General features: G+C 41.0%; 1 protein-coding gene across 5 annotated transcripts in view; it reads right to left on the bottom strand.

Annotated features, from left to right (window-relative positions):
• ELMO1 (engulfment and cell motility 1) overlaps nucleotides 1–20,893 on the bottom strand; it is a 503,740-nt gene that overhangs the window by 326,095 nt on the left and 156,752 nt on the right. For all 5 annotated transcript variants that reach the window (XM_045564710.1, XM_045564711.1, XM_045564715.1 and 2 more), the window contains exons 6-7: nucleotides 11,478–11,647; nucleotides 176–211 (exon numbers count right to left, since the gene is read on the bottom strand). In XM_045564710.1, coding sequence (XP_045420666.1) covers nucleotides 176–211; nucleotides 11,478–11,647 — 206 coding nt within the window. The remainder of the gene's footprint in view (nucleotides 1–175; nucleotides 212–11,477; nucleotides 11,648–20,893) is intronic.

Consider the following 20,893-nt stretch of genomic DNA (forward strand, 5'->3'; position numbering starts at 1 on the left):
AAAATGAATTTTTAAAGAACCCGTTTATATAAGAATATCAAACAGAAAGCAAAAAAAAATAAATCACTTAGTCAAAATATCTAGATGCATAGTTATATAATCAGTCAGAGGACAGGGTGTAATTATGCAGAGAAGAAGAAAGTGTTAAGTCATCAATACTATCATAAATTCTTACCAAGGCTTCATAATCTTCTGCAATTTCTGGTATCGTCTGCAAAATTTAAAAACAACCAAGTGAGGAACATGTTTGAAAACAATCATCTTTACACAAAGAACATATCTTGAAGAAAACTCAGGATTAAATTAGATATAGGACAGATACAATGCTGTGAAGTAAAAGAAGTTTATCCATTTCAAAATATAATAATAAACTAGTGTTTTGTAATGATAAGAAATAATCACAAGACCAGGATTCAGCTACTGTCACCAGCCTATTGCATTTGCTAATGAGTAAAAGCAGTAAGAACAGCCCATTTGGAAGAAAATGGATAGATGTTCAATGAAGGGGGGACCCCTAGCAATAAAAATGAACACATTTTCAACAAGAAAAGTTAAGCCAAAAAGCACTAGACTATGAAAAAATATTTTATTATCTATCTTTGCTAAAATGCCTTACTAATTCTACTTTCTCTTTTCTTGAGATAAAGATTGCTTCTTCTTAGGGAAGACACTCCAATGTCTCTGCAATAGTGTTAAACTCCAAGACTGGAACTCTGGGATGGTAGCCTGGAATAGACAAACCTGCCTTCAAGAAATGACAATTGTGCTTTTTTAAAAAAAAAACACAAGCTCAAGGAGATAAAGGAACAAGTGCTTCTACCTGGTCACACCACCTCCCATTCCCCAAGTCTGCCAATGTCTCTGCCTTGAATATGCTCTTCCCTCTGTATTAGGTATTCTTCCCCTCCTTGTCCACCTAGCTAAGTCCCACCCCCAAACTCCCCTCATTCTAGGCTTTTTTGGGAAGCCTCTCTGGCATCTGATTTCCCTTCCCCGGCCAGAAGTGGGTGGCACCCGCACCTGCACGCCACAGCTAGAAGCCTTGGGCCACTCACTGTCCTTTTAGCTCCCTGAGGCCCAGGGCTCTGCACCATGAGTAGCCAGTGTAATGTCTGCCACATGCAGAGTAGGGACTCGATAAATGGCTGATGAATGGTTTTGCTCTTCAGAAGTTTCACATTCTCAACCACATAAAAGGTAACCACTTCAGAAACCCAAATGTCCATGTGAAGACTAAATCTAGTCTTTGGTAAAACTGTGGATGAAGAGTGTCAAAAAAATGTATATAAGGAGATCATTCTCTTCCTCTACCCCCCACCTGCCTTTAAAAAAAAAATACCTGTTATTTTCTATCCTTTGCTCATCAAAAAGGCATTGGGCAGAGTGAAAGAAGTTGGTGGCCAGGGTGAGGCCGGCCTGAGCAGAACCTGGGGACACAGACGGGCCAGAGACTACTCTCCACTAAAAGGAACCAGGGCTCCTTGGAGAATTGGGTCATGTCAGGGCTAGGGCAAGGCAAGATCTGGGTAATCCTGGAACATCTAATTGAGCCAGAAAGTAAAGGAATGCTTAAAAAATGATGGGAGACAGGTCAAAAGTACACAGAGGTCAGCTTGAGGGAGCTCCCACAGGCAAATCTGGGACAAGCTGAGCATCAAAATAAATAATAATTGTGATAGATTATAGCCCACTGAATAAAACAGGAAGGAATGAGTCCACATTATATAGAGCGATATGCTGAGGTTTAAAAACCAGGTCTCTGGGGAAAACACACACAAATCCGATGTGCACCATTTTCCAGTTTCCATGGTGTAACTGCTCTTGCAATGGTCAGTTTAAAGTGCCAACATGACATCAGTGGACACAGAGCTCGCAAGAGTTGTGCAAAAATGGCTCTCAGGGAGTGGTATGGGCCAGCCCCAGTGGCCATGAAAAATACATATTCAAGTGAATAAAATAAAGCTCTTGCTACAAAAGAAAGTCAACTAATAAATGTACAAGAAATGATAGTATTAGAAAATTCCCCATTCGAAATCATCAGAGTAATACAATAATTAATTCAGAGAATAAACATCAGTGCCAAAACTGGGGGGAGAGGGGCTGAAATTGGGGAGAGAAATGGGATTTTACATAGTTTCAAAGTGTCTCCTTATATATTTTTTATGAATTAACTACAATGGTGGGGGAAATGTTACAACAGAGATATCTGGAAGGTGCTATCTCAATCCAGCGGTCAAAGTTAACACCAGCAATAAGACAAAGAGGCAGCATGTGCCATCATGAAAAAAAAAATCATGAGCATCTGTGATATTCCAGCCAAATGGAATATGAGTCTGATTATGAGGAAACACTGGACAAACCTGTAGGAAAAAAATGTTGTGTTTCAAATATAAAACTAAGCAGTACCTATTAATATGAGGTCTGGCTGGAAAGTATCCACCCATGTAATATGAAAAATAGAGACATTTATTGAAGAAGATACAAGATACAAGAAACACTGCACACAGGACAATGATGCCTCAGTCCCCTTCAAAGTAGACACCTTGGGACCTTACATAGTTCTCCCAGCATCTCTTCCACTGTTCAAAATAGTCTACAAAATCCCTTGTTGGAATTACCATTAGCTAGTTGCCTCATCGTATTTTCCTGAATCTCATTGACGGTCTGAAATCTCTTCCCTTTCAAAGGTGATTTTAGTTTGGGGAAAAGCCAGAAATCGCAGGGCACCAAATCTGGGCTGTAGCGGGGGCTGAGTCACTTGGATGATTTGATGTTTTGGGGAAAAAAAAAAAAAAAAAACTGCACAAGACATGACACCTGGGCAGGCATGTTGTCATGACGAAGCTGCCAATCACCAGCTGCCCATAGTTGTGGCCATTTCCGTCGCATTGCATCTCTCAATTGATGAAGAACAATGGAGTAGTTGTACTCCTTATTAATTGTTTGGCCTGGAGGAGCGTACTTGTGATGGACAACACCTTCCCAATCCAAAAACACAGTTAACATGGTCTTGATCTTGCTGCAACTTTGTCATGCCTTCTTCTGGGCCTGGAGAACCAGGTGACTTTCATTGGAATGACTGGGCCTTCGTTCCTAGATCATAGCTATAGACCCATGATTCATCTCCAGTTATGACCTTCCTGAGGAAATCTGGTTCGTTAGTGGCGGTTTGAAGCAAGTCATTAGTAAATGTAGCACTTTGTTCCTTCTGCTCTGCTAGCAGAAGCTGAGGAACGCATTTTGTCACAATGTGTTTCATGCCAAGATCCTGCATCAGAATCTCGGGCACAGTAGTTTTTGGAATCCCCAGATCAGCTTCTAGTTCTCGCACTGTCAGCTGTCAGTCACTGATCTTTGTTGACTGCAGCCCGTACATGTTCAACATTCTCAGGTGCTCTGTTTGTTGCAGGCCTTCCAGAATGTGGATCACTTTCAACAGATTCTCCTCGACCATCTTTGAAGTGTTTGTGCCCCATTTTTATTTGCACTGCACTCATTGCATCGTCCCTGAAAGCCTTCTGAATCATCCGAATAGTTTCCATGGAGGAATGTTCAAGCTTAACACAAAATTTTATGCAGATTTGTCGCTCCACTCGCTCAGTCATTTTGAATGTGATGGCCACACAGTACACATGCTCACTCAATGGCATCTAGCACCCCACTGACTAGTACAGTGACGTCGACATTGTTCACGCATGTGCATTCCAGTCCACTCTCCTTGGCTACCTGGTTACATCGATGTCATGCAAACTATTCTCATTATATTACCAATAGCTGGATACTTTCTGGACCAGACCTCCTATACCAGATTCTTCTGGGCTATCAGATTCTAGCCTGTTGTTTTTGAGCTGCTATTTTATAACTTTTTATAAGTTGTAGTAACTGAGATATATATACACATATATACTCATACGTATATACGTATACATACACATATATGTGTGTGTGTGTGTGTGTGTGTGTGTGTGTGTGTATAAATATATACATCTTTTTTTCCTTGTCAGATAGTGATTTAGTTGACTTTCTCCCCGCTGGTACAAAACTAGTTTTGTCTCTATTTGCAATTCATCTCAACATTCCTTTGCTCCACATAAATTTGTGTTCTTTCGACTTTTCCTTTGAATCTTATAACATCTGCCTGGTTCCCTATTATATGAGTAAAATGAGCTCTTTTAACATGTGCTCATCTGTATATACATATGAAAGTTTTCATTTTACTTTTCCCTGAAAATTGCCTTTAACAAATTACCCGTTAACAAACCCATATTAGAAACTGTTCTGTAATACAGAATGGCTGACCTATAATTGGAAAATGCCAAAGTCATGAAAAAAAAAGGAACAACTGAGGAACAGTTCCAGATTGAAGGAGACGGGACAAGTGGGTGCCAGGTGCCACCTTGAGTTGGGCTGTTTGCATTAAAGGTCTTGAATGGGACTGCTGGTGGCACTCCATGGATCTCCAGGAGAAGAGCAAACAGGAGTTCTCTAGACTATTCTTGCAACTTTTCTGTAAGCTTGAAACTATTTTGAAATAACATGCATGTGTGTGTAATATATAAAGCAGTCACTGTAAAGTTTCAAAATAACTTTCTGGCCCAGGGCCCCGAGCATCCTTATGTTTTTTATGTGTTTCACCTCCTGACTTTGGAGGGTTCTCCCTGACCACAGTGCAGAGATAATTCAGTGCTGACTCACAGCCTTTCTTACTCCTCAACTTTTGCAACCTCACTCTGGCTTCAGATTATGCATAAAGAGGAGGGAAATTTTTGTTGTATTGTTCATCTAGTGTCCTAACTGGGATCCCCCCCCTCCGCCCCCCGCGCCACCTGTACGTGTATACACACACACACACACACACACACACACAGAACCCATTTTTTTTTTTTTTTTTTTTTTTTTTTTTAGAGGAACGTGACCAGAAGAGAAATTATTCTGGAAAGGCTGATGCTTCACAGTGGCCAGAAACCTCTCACTTCGGCCAAGGAATAGCATTCTTTTCACCAGCAGAAGATAATCTCTTTTTCCAATGGGCCCTGTGATCCCTTCTCATTTCCATTACTAGAGTGACAGACAAAGAGAGAAAGCAAAAGGGGAGAGGAGGCGGCCATCCTGTTGAAGGAATTTTCTGCCACACAACCTCTGACAAAGCCCTAGAAAGTTAGCCTCTTGGGATTTTGTTATGCAAATTTCTGGCTGGGCCCCAGAGGGGGCTGTTCCAGCCGGGACCCCCTAAGCTGTGCAGAGTGCACCTCCAGGAAAACAGGCAGAGTGAGCTGGGAAAACCCGGGCAGCCTTTACAGCCAGAGCTGACTTGGCACAGACCGCAGGAGCGGCTTCTTTTTGGCTGGGTCTGTGGCCTCTGAGGTGAAGTGCAAAACTTGCACCGTGTCAGTTGGGCTTAGCTGCTGGGCAGTGAGTAGACTGATCACTGTGGCCTGGCCTGGACCTCCCAGAACAGCCATGGCGTATAAGAGATACCAAGTTCTCGGAAGCAGTGGCGTGAGTTAGAGCTGGTAATCTGTCTCCCTGGAGGCTAACAAAGTTACTTTCAAACAAGAAGTTCATCTTTTGTGTGAAAACAAAATCTCAGAGAAAGTCACCCATAGAGCAAAGCTGTCATATACAACATGGTATTTTCCACACACACCTCCTCTTACCCCTCCTGTGCCTGACCCAGTGTCAGGAATATTGTTCAGCACTCATGATATACACTTTGCTCAATGAATTAAAACCTACAAATCCATCTTGAGTGTGGGGCTAAGTAATGTCAAAGCCAAGACATCATTCAGGGTGCATAATTCAAGTCATATCTCAATTTTCACAACACCTAGAAAATGAAAATAGCTATGGTTCAGGCAAAGAGAAAGCAATCTGATTAATGAAAGTTTAATATGAAATTGTTCTTGTGTTAATGCAACAATAATATTTTTTATACACAACACGCCTAATGTACATACACACAGCATCCGTCAAACTTCCCATCTGTGTCATATGTATGACAGAATGGGCAGAGGACTAATAATTCATACAATTAATGTTGTTTCTTTTTAAGATAATTACCTAAGGGCTTTACATATTACTGAAATAACTACGGGACTCCTTCCACTGTTCCTAATACACCCACATTTTGTAGAAATGACCTCAACCAAACAAATAAAACAGCACTTATGAATTCCTCCAATTAATGAGAATTACATAAATATCCCACTGCTGTTTTTCCTAGGAAAACTAGAAAGCCTAAGGGAACACCAGCCCAGAACTGAGAAAGGTATTAGAAACAGAAATGTCCCTACACAAATGGTAAAGTATAAATTAGCACATTTCAGCAAGCTATTGGGTTATCCTTATTTTAAAATAGCTTTAAAATGTGTATATTCTCTGAGTCAAAAATTTTATTTCAACAAGATAATTTAAATATTCACAAAGATTCTGCTAAAAGAAAAGCTGAATACAGAATGTTCAGGAAAAAACCTGAAAACAACATAAATGTCCTAAAATAGGGAAGTGATTAACCATACCGTGCACATTCTTCAAATTGTTATGTTATATTGTGTATCAGCTGTACTTCAACAAGCTGTTAAAATGAAATAATATGCAAACAACAAAAATGATCAAGGACTAATATTTAATGACATGGAAATATTGTTAGGTACAAAAACCAGATTATAAAAACATGAATATGATGATTCTGCTTTTGTAAAGCCTGTGCATATGTATGTGTCTACTAATAAAAGAATAGACAAAAAGGAAATAGACCAAGATATTAAAAATGGTGGTCTGTGGAAAGGTAGACTACACATGATTCTTATTTTTCCTTCTGCTTATTTACATACTTTTTAAACAATAAATATGATTTTCATTAAGAATTGAATTCATTAATTCAAAAAAAAAACTGTTAGAAATCTTTGTAAATTCACGATTTTAACTTTTTTCACTCTCAACTTTTCTGCCCAGGGTGGTGCTATAGCTTACTCACATTCCAACAGCATAATTTTCCCGTCCCGTTGCCAAGTGGGAAGGAAACTATAAGTATCCTGTCCTTTCATTCTTGGAAATGTTCTCCCTGTTTTTCTGCCTCCAGTGATGAACGGCTATTTAACAGTGGAAGGATACAGAAGTAAACTGTCTGTCCATGAGGTATAGGCAAAAAACATGGTGTTTTATTAAAACCCAAAAAAGGGCAGTATTAGTCACTACACCGGACTTAAAGTTGCAGGTGCAATTTTTTTTCCTTTCAAATAAAATAAAATATATCATTTCTGAGAAATCTGTTGATACCCATCTTTTATGGTTTGTTTGTTTTTTGTCTTTTGGAAATATTATCCATTCTTTAGTATTCCTTTGTCTTGCTCAGGTTGGGGTAACATGTTTCCCTACAACTTTATTTCCTTCCACACTTAGGTTTCAAGCAGAATTAGAAATAGAATTTCAAAATTCCACCAAGACAGAAAAGTTAAATTCAGGGTTTAAACACTGTGCTTTGCGACAATGACACTTCCCACCTTGCTCCTTTGTTGCTGGTTTTGCCCCAGGGCCCCTCCTGGTACCAGCTGGAGAGAGAGACCTTTTAACAGTTCAGCCTTGGGTAATGACAAGCAGGCAAGTCATCTCTGAATCTCATTATTACTAAAAGTGAGGAGAAAAATTCCAGCCACATTTCTTCAGTATTTACTAAAAATTTCCACAGGTCCTGCTTAGAAACCTCCGCCTGCCCCAGCTGGAAGTCTGCCCAGGAGTCATGACTAAATGCCTTCCAAATTGCAGGATCTATTTAATTTGTGCAGTTTCTATTCCAAAGGTTTCCTGTTAATTAATTAAAGTCTTGCTATAAATTTAACTGAGAAGCCAGGTTTCCTTATAAGAAAAAATGTTTTTCTTTTTTCTTTTTCATCTGAGCAAAAGATCTGAAAAACAACTGTGGATCAAATGAGCCACCTCTTAGCATGAGTTGCAGCACTAGCAGAAGGAAGCTTGGGTCCCTGCTTCCTCTGTCTCAGAAAGTAGCATGACTTTGAACTTAGATACAGTGAGATGGATACCAAAAGTGACCTGGAAAGACATCTTCCCTTCCCAAAAACAGGGTGATGGGAAAGTGTAACAGACAAATGCAAACGAGAACTCACCCAAAGACTGGTCCTGAGTTCTGTTTATCTGTCTGAAATGTGGCTGTATTATGAACACAGCCATGCATCACTTAACTACAGGGAGACATTCTGAGATGTTCTGAGAAATGTGTCATTGGGCAATTCTGTCCTTGTGTGAACATTACAGAATGTACGTACACAAACCTAGACAGTATAGCCCACTACACACCTAGGCTACATGGTAAGCAACCTGTTGCTCCTATGCTACAAACCTGTACAGTGTGTTACTATACTGAATACTGCAGGCAACTGTAACACAATGGTTAAGTTTTTGTGTATCTAAACATACCTAAACATAGAAAAGGTACACTAAAAATACAGTATAAAAGATAAAAAATAGTACACCTGTACAGAGAAGCTCTATTACAATCTTAATGAGACCACCATGGTATTTGTGGTCCCTCATTGACCAATATGTCATTATGCAGCCCATGATTATAATTAAAATGTTAATTAGCATGATGCTCTTTGGTAAAAGAAGGCACTCAGTTGCTTTGGCTGACATAAACCACTACTGCCATTCTCTCAGACTGCGCAAGTGCAATACGGAGATACTAGGCTGCTCTGCAGGTGGAGATGAGTTATAGAGTAGGGCAATATACTGATAAAAAGTAGGAATGTTGACAAAGCAAATTCATAGTACCAGTTTTTACTCTTTTTCTTTCAAAGCAAAAGTGGTCGTGTCCCTTTGATGAGTGTTTATGGGCTGAAATGTGTCTCTCGAAACATTCATTTGTTGAAGCTGTAAACCCTAATACCTCAGAATGGGACTGTGTTTGGAAACAGGGCCTTGAAAGAGGTGATTAAGTTAAAATGAGGCCATTAGTGTGGGCTCTACTCCAATCTGACTGATGTCTTTAAAAAGAGCAAATTTGGACACAAAAAGAGACACCAGGGATGTGCATATACACAGGAAAGGCCATGTGAGGACACAGGGAAAGGGCAGCCAAGGAGAAAGACCTTGGAAGAAACCAAACCCGCCACCACCTTGATCTTGAACTTCCAGCTTCCAGAACTGGGAGGAAAAAAAAATTTTGTTGTGTAAGCCACTCAGTCTGTGGTATTTTGTAATGGCAGCTCTAGCAAACTAATACAATAAGGAACTAAAAAACTAAAGTGTCTAGCATGTAGTTTCAATGTCAAAACAGCTCTGCCACAGCCCCATACTGGGGGTGCAGATCACAGGGATCCTGACTTTGGCATCTATACCACAGTCATTATAATTATGATTGCAATTCTGGTATTTTCAGAAGTACTTACACAATATCATTCAGAATATTCAAAGGCTTAAGCCCCTGCTACCTAGTTATCTGTGGCAGAACCACCTAATATTAGCAAGTGACATTTTGACTGGCTCTAGTACACCACCCTCTATACATCAATGGCTCCGTCTTAGATAAATCAATAAACACGGCAACATTTTCACATTTTTAGTTAACATGTTAGAAAATGTCACCAAGGCCAGATCCCTCCCCAAAAGGGCTCACTGTCCCACTAAAAGCAGCGGTGGACTCAGAGCCTGGGCCTACGTGTCTGGCAGCTACTTGAAGTAATGCACAGCTATGTCTGAAAGTGTTTATAATCACAACCTGTCCTCCTCCACTGCTCACCAAAAACAAGGATTAAGGCCCTGACGCATTCCACCCCACGTTCCAGCCTGGAGCTTCCCTCACACGCAGAACGCTCTTCCCTTTTCCCTTGTCAAGCTCCTTGGCAAGGATCCCTAAATCCATCCAACTTCCTTCTAGCTATTTCAAGCTCCAACTCCAATTTACCACAACCGCTCCGGATTCTGATAACACCCAGGGGTTGGATTTCCCTGTCCCGTGCCGAGTTGAGGAACTCCAAAACTCTCATGAGCAGAGTTTCAGTCATCCCTGAAGAAATAAACCTGTCTGCAGTTGACTCTTTCCAATCACCCAAGCCTGACTGTCAGTCCTCTCGGACTTGATTCTTTTTCCTCTTCTTCAGTTATAGAGATTTTCTCTACTCATCTGTGAGGTAAGATCCCCGACTCCAAACTCTAAAGAACATCCTGTCTTTGAATGACCAAAAAAAGAATTTTTCACTAATACCAACTGCAGAGGCTAAATAATGCCAAGTGTAGGAGGAGGAAGGAAGGAAGGAAGGCAGGCTGGGGGGGGGGCATGCAGGGAGGGGGCCCAGAGAGGTCTCCAAATGTACAGTCATCAGCTCATTCTTTGTAGCACTAGGTACTGAAGAGAGATTTAAACAACCTAGGTTTAAATCCCAGTTCTCAATGACATGTACTCTTTCCTACTAAATACATATCCTGACTCTATACATTATTAATTTATATTATTAATAATATGTAATTAACTGGTTCAGGAATTTCACGTGCTCTAAATTATATGCTCTTTTGGTCTATGCTGGTAGCTCCTGACCACAGGGAAGGGGCAGCTCCCTGTTCACTCTGCCCCGGTGTTGGGTGGTCTCTCCATGCACGTAAGAGCTAGTCCCACCTGGCTCCTAGAGTCCCAGTCATGCCAGAGGATCACAGCCCCCCTGAGAAGCTGAACTCCCAGCCAGAAGCACCGGTCCCTTCCTCTCCATGATGGAACTCAAAGTCCTCAAGGCCCAGTGCACTGTCACCTCCTCTGTGAGGCTCTTTGAGATTTAACAGGTCTACCCTCTAGACTCCTAATTCTCAGGAGGAATTACACTTAATTTAATTCTGCCTATAAAATAGTCTCCATCCATTTTTGAAAGGCAAGGCTCACATTAAAACATGCTCCCACTCCCCACTCCTTTGCATATAGTAAATACTCAATACATGTTTATTGTACTTAATTTATTAATCAATTAATTGATTAATAAATAATCAATGACATGTATTTAAGCATCTAAGTGTTAATTTTTTTAAACTTTTGTCAGGGATGATATCTCGAGCTGGTTTAATACTTTGAAACATAAGTAGGCATTCTAATGTTTTTAATGGAGTCAGGGGAGGAAAATTTTTCTTAGGGATAGGCAAGGGATGTGAGGGATTGATATTTTGTAGAATTATAATTTCAGTGTTGGCAAGAGACAGTGACCTAATATTTTTTTCTCCTAAATCTGAAATTTCAGGTATAGTATCTGATGGATTCCTACTTCTCTCAGATACTGGCTGGCTGGTGGGCGGAGGGTATAAAGCTACTGAAATTACAAACCCACACTACTTAGCCATTAACTTAAAAACCATTTTTCCCCGAGTCTAGCCAAGTTCCTGGTCTTTAAAACTAGAAACTGCAAGAATAAGGAGTGTAACAATATTCAAAACACTGAAACGAACAGGACAGATGTTGGAAGTCTGGATGAAAAGGTGCTTACTCAGTGCCGCTTTCGACCATCTGCGTGAGGAGAGAGATGCCGTCTAGGTTTATAAACTCCTGTGCAAACGTGACATCCCGGGAGAGGCTGGCCAAGTCCTTCAGGGCTTCCAGCTTGGCGTCCATGCTCGACGACTGGATTCGTTCGTGGAGCTGCTGGGCGTTTTGAGCCTCACCGGGGCAAAAGCAAAGGGAAGAGTGTTCACAAAGGAGACCACAACAGCCGAAAAAAAATCATGTTTCATTGAGAAACAAGGGTACAAAGGCGAAAAGCGCAAGACCGTATGCATATACAGAGCGGGCACCAAGTGCAGGTTTGCAACCCAAATGCTCCACCTTCAGAGCAACATCTGTTCATTGCACGATGGGAAGCAGCTGTGTTCTTTCGACAGGGCCCGAATTTCCACTTCACAGAAAAGCAAGAGTAAAAGCACAAGAACATTAAAGCTTCCTAAAGGGAACAGGGTGTGGCAGAAAGGAGGGGGAAATGCGGGAATGTTTACTTTTTAAGTAAAATTATTACCTAGAAGTGACAAAAAGCTATTTGCTTAGTTAAGCAATTACACAAATTTATACAGCACGCTCACCCTGTTCAGTCAATACTCTGAGTAATAACTGCCTATACGCCATTTCAGAAGCTTCATTAGACACCCAAATAATCCTTCCGGGTTAGTGCAAATCTTACAGCACTACATAATGATGCTTGTAAATTTCAACTTCCAACAATGTGTTTCACACGCATTGGCTACTCACTGCCAGAATTTAAAACTAGATAATTAGGAAACCAAATTAACAGCTATGCCTAAAATTAGATTTCTCCCTTTCGAGGCATTTGCACTTGGCTTCTCCATGCAGGACGCAGAGGAATGGAAACATATCAGAGAAGCTGAACTTCTGGATAATAATTTGTAGTCTCTATGTCTTATTCACCCAGTTAAGGTTTTCATATCTACCTTTCAGCTGGGGCAAGCAGTAATAAAAATAAAATGTTAAATTTTTCTTCCTAGTTTTATTTAACTCAAAACCACCATGGTTCATTGAAACACTCTGCCATCGTCATCTTCTCCTTCTTAGGCACTTGCTTTCTCCTTTGAAACTGTGTTATATTTTAGAGAAAGGCAAGATGGGGTATTTGACCCCAACAATGAGGTATCTCTCCTGAACAGAAACTGGTTACAAATATCTGAGGAACCCCTTATGAACTATCACAGGGTTAAGATTGCAGAGTGGAGGCAGGCGATCCACAGAGGCACTGAGAAACCAAACTGATGCCAGCCACAGACTCCACCTGGAATGGAGGAAGGACTCCACACGGGGGGAGCTGAAGGGCAGCACCCCAAAGGCATCCACAGCCCTCCCTCCCAGCCACTTCCCCTCCTCTGTCGCCTGGAAGCAGCTGGCAAGCGGAGAAGGGGATTTAACAGGGGAACCCATGCAATTGTTCAGGACCCAAGACACGGATGAAACCCATGCTCCCACCCCCATCACATGGTCAGAGATGTGCTAGGGTCCCCATTTAATTATAACCAAAACCATTTTGCATAAGAAATTAGAAAAGAAGGAAGGAGGAGGAAAGTGAGAGCCTTCCCTAGTTATTTATTCACTAATTCATGAGTAAAAGACAAGTTAGAAGTCAAGTCCTAAATGCCCACTTCTTAAAAGGCAGGGTGGAGAGCTAGGAGAGAATCATTTCATTTATGCTTTAAAATTGTTCAAAGATATTCTTTGCAAAATTTTCAAATGGATATACAGCACTCATATTCATATATAATATTTACCCTAAGTGAAACACTTTACATTCTTGAAAAATACATTTTTCTCCAAGTAGAGAGCCTGCATTTACTCTATGGATTATAAGAATAATGACTACTCAACAGTTATTTCATTGTCATTATCAAAGCTAACTGTGTTTGGTGTAGTTGACACTAGTAATAAAAATAGCTAACAGTCTTCTGGCACTTCTTATGAGCCACTATTCTAAATACCTTCAGGAAGAAATTCATTTAATCTGCACATAAGTCCTAACAGGTAGGTACTTTCATTACCTTCATTTGGCAAAGGAAACTGAAGTGCAAGAGAAGTAACTTGCCCCACGTCACACAGCTTATCCGTGCTGGAGCTGAGATAGAACCTGGGCAGCGGGACTCCGGAGAACACACTCCAAGCAGTGCATCTCACACTGCTGCATGCACAAGAATCACCTGGATGGCTTCTTAGAACCCAGATCACAGGCCACCTGCAGTTTCTGGTTCAGAAGGCCTGGGGTGGGGTTCCCAAAATTGTATGCCTGACGAGCCCCCGGGCGCTGCTGATTATGCTGGTGCTGGAATGGCACGCTGAGAAGCACCGCTCCAACTCACTAAGGATACTGCACCTCGCAGCGATGATGGAATGAGAGCTGCTCTGATTCTGTTTTTCAATTACCACCTCATCTTCCCCAGCTGGGGCGCTGGGATGCCCTCCTGGTCTACCACACCAAAAAGAAAAGCTGCTCACGCTTATAAAGGCTGTGCGCGTTTCAGGAAGAAACTTTGCTAAGAAAATAAAGAAAAAGTCAATCATGTGGAAGCTAAGTAGATGCAATTTATTATACCATTCTTTCTAGCTCATTTGTATGCCTTTGATACAGTACCTACTCAAAAGTAAATAAATAAATTTTTAAATATAAGAAGTGAAGAGAGACAACAACAGAAACTTGAAAAGGACAAGTATCCCAAGCAGAGAAAATCAAGACTGAATAGTTCTCTCTAATCCCAAAACTTCTAATGAATGGGTTGCTGCTATAGAGATTGAAAATATTTTACCAAGACAGTCACACATCAGAATAGCAAAGCAATACCCTGACTCCCTGGGGTCTCGGCCAAGGAGTAACAGCAGTAAAGGCTCCTCCAACTTGTGTCCAACTGCAACATTCACCGTTTCAGTGGCCTGGAACGTTCCTACGGAAACATGCGTCCCTCCCCTCCCCTGCACTCGCCCCTGTGTCTGAGAATTCCCTGACCTGTTATCCTACTCTTCCCTGGGTACCAAAATCTAAGTGGGGAACTCTTCTGAAAAATGTGCAGTTCCCACGGTGTTTGCTTTTGGGTAAGTTTTCCTCTTCATCTCAGGACATGGGTGAACCACTAGAGGGACACATCATTAAAGAGGATGGGAGGACCACGGCAGACAGCTCCCTGAACTAGCAGTCAGAGCTGGGGACCTGCCACTGGCCAGCTCCGGGGCGGCAGTGAACTTCTCTTCCCCTCTCCTGGCCTCATTTTCCCCATCAGTACGTACACCGAGGAACTGTGAGCAGATCCTGTTTAAAGTTCCCTCCGACCCACAGAGTGACGGATTGTTTCTCAGCTGGGCAGTCGCTGTCACCACAGAGTCTGCCAGGAAAAGGTGATCCATAGATGTGAGCCCCAGACGTGATCTCCAATCACAATAATACGTCAAAATGGTGGAACGTTTTCACGTGATGTTTTTCCCAGTTGGAACCAGAACAATAGGGACATGCGTTCTTTTTATCTTCTCAAATGTCTAAAGAATCTGTATACAAAACTTGTATTATATAAAAATATGGAAATAAATGTTTTTATTATAAAAATACTGGGGTTGTGTCAAGAAAATTGACTTTTGGACATCAGTTATTACAGATCATTCTGCATATAATATTAATTAGCCTCCATTCAGACAAATCTTTACAGTTATTCATTTGAATGCAATGTCCCTTCAAAATCCTCAGAATCCTCACTCACTGACACGACAAATACTTCTTAAAAGCTTACTCAGAGCCAGGCACTGTCCTGCACATTGGGACGCAGCAACAAACAAAACAGCCAAGGTTCTCGCCCTCCTGGGGCTTACCCACCTTGGCGTGGGAGGTGGATAATAAAAAAGAGTTAGTAATAAAAATTGAATATGCATAAGTTTTATAGCAAACCTAAAGTGGAGGGATTGTCATAGAGAGTGACTAGTGGCTTCTTTGGATGGGGTGGTTTTGAGGAACAAGCGACCTATGGAAGTGACATTCATAAAGAGCTCTGATTGACAAGAAGAAGCCAACCACACTGTGGGGGAGGAACATTCTGGAAAGCACAAATGGTTAGTGCAAAAGCCCTTCAGGGAGAACAAGCCTGGCACGTCTGGAGGGAGAGACAGAGGACCAGTATGTCTGCGGTCTGTGGGCAACGGGAGAATGAGAGGATGTGAGGATAGAAAAGCAGAAGGCCAGGTGGTCCAGGGAGCTCGTGAGCATGCAGAGCTGGAGCTATCCTGGGTGGTGATGTGCTTCCCTAAAGGATGCATTTAAATATCCAAGACAGATGTGTGGGGCATTTGGAGCACTTAAAATTGCATTTATAGTCAAACGCTGGACCCAATTACAATGTTCACCAATAGGACAATGGTGAAATATGCATGATATAGTCATAGGATGAAATATTCTATGGAATGAAAAATGAAACTTTTAAAGCATGTGGGATAGCATGGGAATATCCTCATGATGGATATTAAGAGAAACAGCCAGGATGCAAATAAATTTTATTGTTTGTGGGGACAGGGATATATGTGTGTGTATGAGGATGTGTGTATCTGCTAGAAGGTAAACTCACCTGGCACCCAGAACAGTGCCTGACATTGCATTTGCCAGGAGTTCAAAACAAATTTCACTGAATGAATGAATGCATAAATGAACACATATGTTTGTTTATTTACACATATGTACATAAATTCATGTGTTTGCATGCAAATGACCAAAGAGGGCAAATCAAGATATGACCTGTGGCTATTTGTGAACCTTGCATAATTTTCTTTGTAGCAAGCTTCATTTTTCTGAATTTTCCATAATGATTCCACACTATTTTTATATTTGGGAGGAATGAATCATTATTAAAAAATAAGATAGCCTTAGTTCTGATTTTTCAAGCAATCAGCACGAATGAAAAGAATCTAGTAGTTACGTGGATAACTGTATCAGACGGTAAGTCTTATTTTCTGGTGTGGCCCTAAGGATAGGAAACAAGTTTCACTTTGGCCACTCAAACAGCTCGATGTGGCTGCCTCCTGTCCTGGGCGGGAAAGGCTCCGGGCACAGGCTGGAGGGAAGCAAACAGTCTGGGGTGGCTCAGCGGTGGCACAGGAAGGAGTACGGGCAGTGTGTGTGTCAGGTAGCTACCAGTTAAAGTTATCTGCAAGAAACTTCCAGCATAATTCTGGGTCCATGATGCCAACTAAAAAGCAGTCTAGAAAGTCCTTAGGTTCAACAGCTTCACAGCTACCTTCAAATGTGTGTTCAATATGGCCCAGCAATCCAATTACATTTTCCTGGAATGTTTGCTACGCCCCTCCAAAATGACTCCTTCACAACTTTTCTTCTCTCCTTAAACCTCCCCCAGCCCCTGCGGCTTCCTCTCCTGCACTGATGGTCCTGCCTCACATTTTATTGAGGAAATCAAAGCAATCAGCCAGGAGTTCCAGCCCACCTTCTTCTTCCTACTTCCACAAGCACTGGCCACCAGGACCTTATCTTGCAAGCTCTGCTTCCCCCTGGCACTCTCCACCAGGTGCCCTGTTCCCTACCAGAAGTCACCCCCATCCTCCGGCCCTCTCAGGTACTCTGCTTCAAGATTATCCCCCTTCAGTATCATTGGGTTCTCTCTCTGTTGGGAGTCATTTCCACCCGCAAAAGTCTCCAATAGCTCCCATCTTAAAAAATTAACATCTTTTTTATTATTATTATCTTTTTAGTTTTTCAACCCAGGAGAGAAAAATTGAATTGAAAAAATTAAAAATTAAGAAAATGTTAATGGTCTTATTGCTAAAATCTCTGATAACCTGAATCCACATAGTAACTGAGATAATACCATTTTTTTAATCACCAGAGGGAACTATCCCCAAAATCATTATGACAGGCCCTCTGACCTAGATAATTCTCATACTGGTTCCCCAAACAGAAGAGAGCAGAAAGGGAGGATTATGCTTAGAGCTGACAAAGCAACAGTAGGTATGCGATGAGCAGTTTTGGTTTCTATGTGCACATGGGCAAAATAAGGAATAATGGGCAAGAAGAATTCAGTTCATATATAAAAGAGCTCTCTAAAAATCTCATAGTTTGGAATACCGAAATGTTTTTAGCATGGGACGTTATGATTTATCTCTTACATAATATAATGACTTTATAATATTTATTTGTGTATTTATTTAATTAAAAATAATGTCAGCTCCTGAGAAAGACATATGTGAGGACCAGCAGAAGCTATAAGATAAAAAAATAAAGGTATCCCCACATTAACATTTTCATGTGGTATCCCCTGAGAAACATTTTGATCCTCTTATCACCCTACAGACTCCTTTCCATGTTCATAACTGGCATCATTCTATATACAATGTTCTGCAACCTGCTTTTGCACATAATAACATACTTCAAAGATCCTCTGTGACAGCATATATCACATTCTTATTAACAGCTGCACAATATTCTATGTCATGGAAATTACCTGTATTTACCAAGTCCCACTGATAGACATGTTACAGGTTCCCACTTTTGATCATTAAAAACAAAACAATGATACATACAGCCATGCTTGGATTTGGATTTGGATATGTGTGTGTGTGTGTGTGTGTGTGTGTGTGCGCGCGTGCGCGCGAGCGTGTGTGTGTGTGTGTGTGTGTGTGTGTGTGTGTGTGTGTGTGTGTGTGTAAGCTTGGGTGGATACAGCTAAAGTGCCCTCCAAAGAATCTGTACCAATTTATACTCCTGACTCCTCACCTTGATTTTTTAGGGTATAGATTTCCATCCCTTAAGAGAGATATTGAGGTTCTTTTCTCATGTATATGTATCATTTTGAGTTTTTTTCCCCCTTATATTCCTTGTTCATAGCTTATGGCAACCTGCCTTTTGGGGCAGTTATTTTATCCATTCATAACAGGTCCTACAAATTAAGGAATTGGCCCTGTATCATGTACTTGCCAATTTTTTCTTCTAATGTGCTGCTTTTGACTTTGTTTCTGGAATTTTTTTCAAACATAAAGGTTTTGTAGGGTCGTTTTTATTTTTTGGCAGTCAAATTTATTGATCTTTTGCTTTATGGCTTCCAGGGATTTTTGTGTGTATGTCCTACTTAGAAGGCTCTCCCCACTCTAAACTATAAATATATTGATCATAAGCACTTTTTGAAACAAAAATTTTAGGAAAGTAATAGCAATGGTCTGGCAACCCAAGCAGCTTCTGATGGGAACAATAGTCAGAACTGATTTAAAAATGTGCTTCGTGCAAAGCTGACCTCAGACTCGACTTCCACAGCTGTTGTTACCCTGGCAGGTAGAAAGAGACACCTCTGGGCTGCACTATCTGAAGCTCCCCCAACCCTGAGCTGCTCTGAAGCTCACACACCTTTGCACACATTCTCTGGGTGTGCTCCTGGCTGTATTTTTACAATACTGGGGAGATGGATACAGATATCATACCACAAAGATATGCATGTTTAAGATGCCACTAGAGAGACTGCCTAAGGATTTACTACGCAGTGGAGGACTGCCAGCCAAGTAAAGGGCTTTTACAAGAAAAACAGGCCAGGTTGTTTATTCAGATCTTTTAGTATTAATACCTATTTCGCTAGGAACAATCCAGAAAGGACTGTTATGTGATAAAGGCAGACAGAAAACAAATTCATCAATAGACAGAAAGACCACCTTTGGCAAAGTGGAGGTCAAACTCACCACAGCCACAATTGCCTAACAAGGGAACTACATGCGTGTGTGTGTGTGTGTGTATGTGCATGTGTGCCCACGCGGGTGTGGACATGTCCTTATGTGGCTGCAGGGAAAATTCAGCTAAGGTAGATGGAGGGACTTTAAAAACTAGTATAACACCATTTGCTGTGCTCTTTATGGTACCCTAATACTTCCTAACAAACTTGATGGAGATAGTTTTTTTTTAACATATTTTTATCATGTATATAAAAAGTGAAGAGAGAGAGCATGTGTGACCCCTAGTTTTTGGTTAAATGCAAAATAACAAAAAATAATCTATCATACTAGCAATAAATGACATTTAGAGATCCCAAATATCTTGCTTATAATTTCCCAATTCTAGACCCTGTGGCTACAGCCAAACCACAAGGTGATTGCTTAAAATGCAGATTTTGGGGCCCCATCCCCAGATATGAAATCCAGCCCCTCGATAAAGGGCCCAGACACCAGCATTTGTAAAGTTCCACAACTGAGCCAGGTCGGGAACCGCTTCTCTTTGAAAAATGTAAACCTGTCTCTTGCAGGTGGGCTCTCATTTTTTCATAGTGCCCTGTACACTGGCTTTCAATCTTTCCGTTCACTGAGCTGGGAACCTGAGCATTGTGATCTGAAGAACACAAATTCCACCGTCCCTGATGACAAGTCATGCCAGGGTATTAGCATGCTCACTTGCAGATGCTGAGAAACTTCACCTGGCCTAACACTAACCTTCTTTCAAAGAGTGACTTAGATTGGAAACTTTGTTCATGAACCCACAGCAATAAAAAAGAGAACTGAATCCTTCGCTGGGCCTTTCTGACTCTAAGATGAAATAAGAGACAAGGTGTACTCTTTCTGCCCAGCACACAGATGAGGACTTTTAAGGATAAATAGGAACCAAATGAAACAATGGTCTCTAAAGGTCAAATTAACATTAATTCATGCTGAATCAAGCAGGAATACCAATGCAAAGGCAGACAAAAACATCTCAGCTCATCCTGTAGCCACTGACAAATGAGTAAAAATTATAATTTCCATTAAGTGGCAGAGGAAGCATGGAAGATAGTTCAGCCAACTCCAGCTGTGTGTTCTAAGCTCATCACGTCGCTTAGGTTCAAGACGGTATTGGGTAAAATGTTTAGGAGCTTTTAAGACTCTCTAATTTAATTTTCAACAATAAGAATTGGTGGTAGTTACAGTACCCACAGTTTAATTTTAGCCAGATGCTTTTCCCAATTTTTTTATTTATTTTTAGCCTACCACATGGCTTCAGTGAAAACTGAAAATGATAGTTAGACACAGTTTTCATCACTTATGCAGAGTGAAAATAGTAACACTTGGTGTATTTTGTGCAGATTATTTTTTAGGAAAGCAATAAAATGCACTGTGAAATAATATAGTTTAGATATGCTAATGTTACCAAAGTATCTACAAGCAAGCAGGAAAGAGCAAGAAAAGCGACATCGTCAGCCACAGTAGCCTGAAAATACTGCAGCATCTTGTTTAGCAGCTTTTATTCAGAAGATTTTAAAGTCCTTTATCAAGAATCAGCTGTCAATGAAACAGTGTAAATGGCCAACATTTCTAAATGGTATTTTTATGAATTGTCATAATAACTGACTGAAACTAAAAAATGCTTAAACTCTCCTTTCTTTCTCTCTCTCTTTCACACATGCACACACACACGCTCTCTCTCTTACT

This window comes from Lemur catta, chromosome 11, assembly GCF_020740605.2.
Source record: "Lemur catta isolate mLemCat1 chromosome 11, mLemCat1.pri, whole genome shotgun sequence".
Taxonomy (NCBI): domain Eukaryota; kingdom Metazoa; phylum Chordata; class Mammalia; order Primates; family Lemuridae; genus Lemur; species Lemur catta.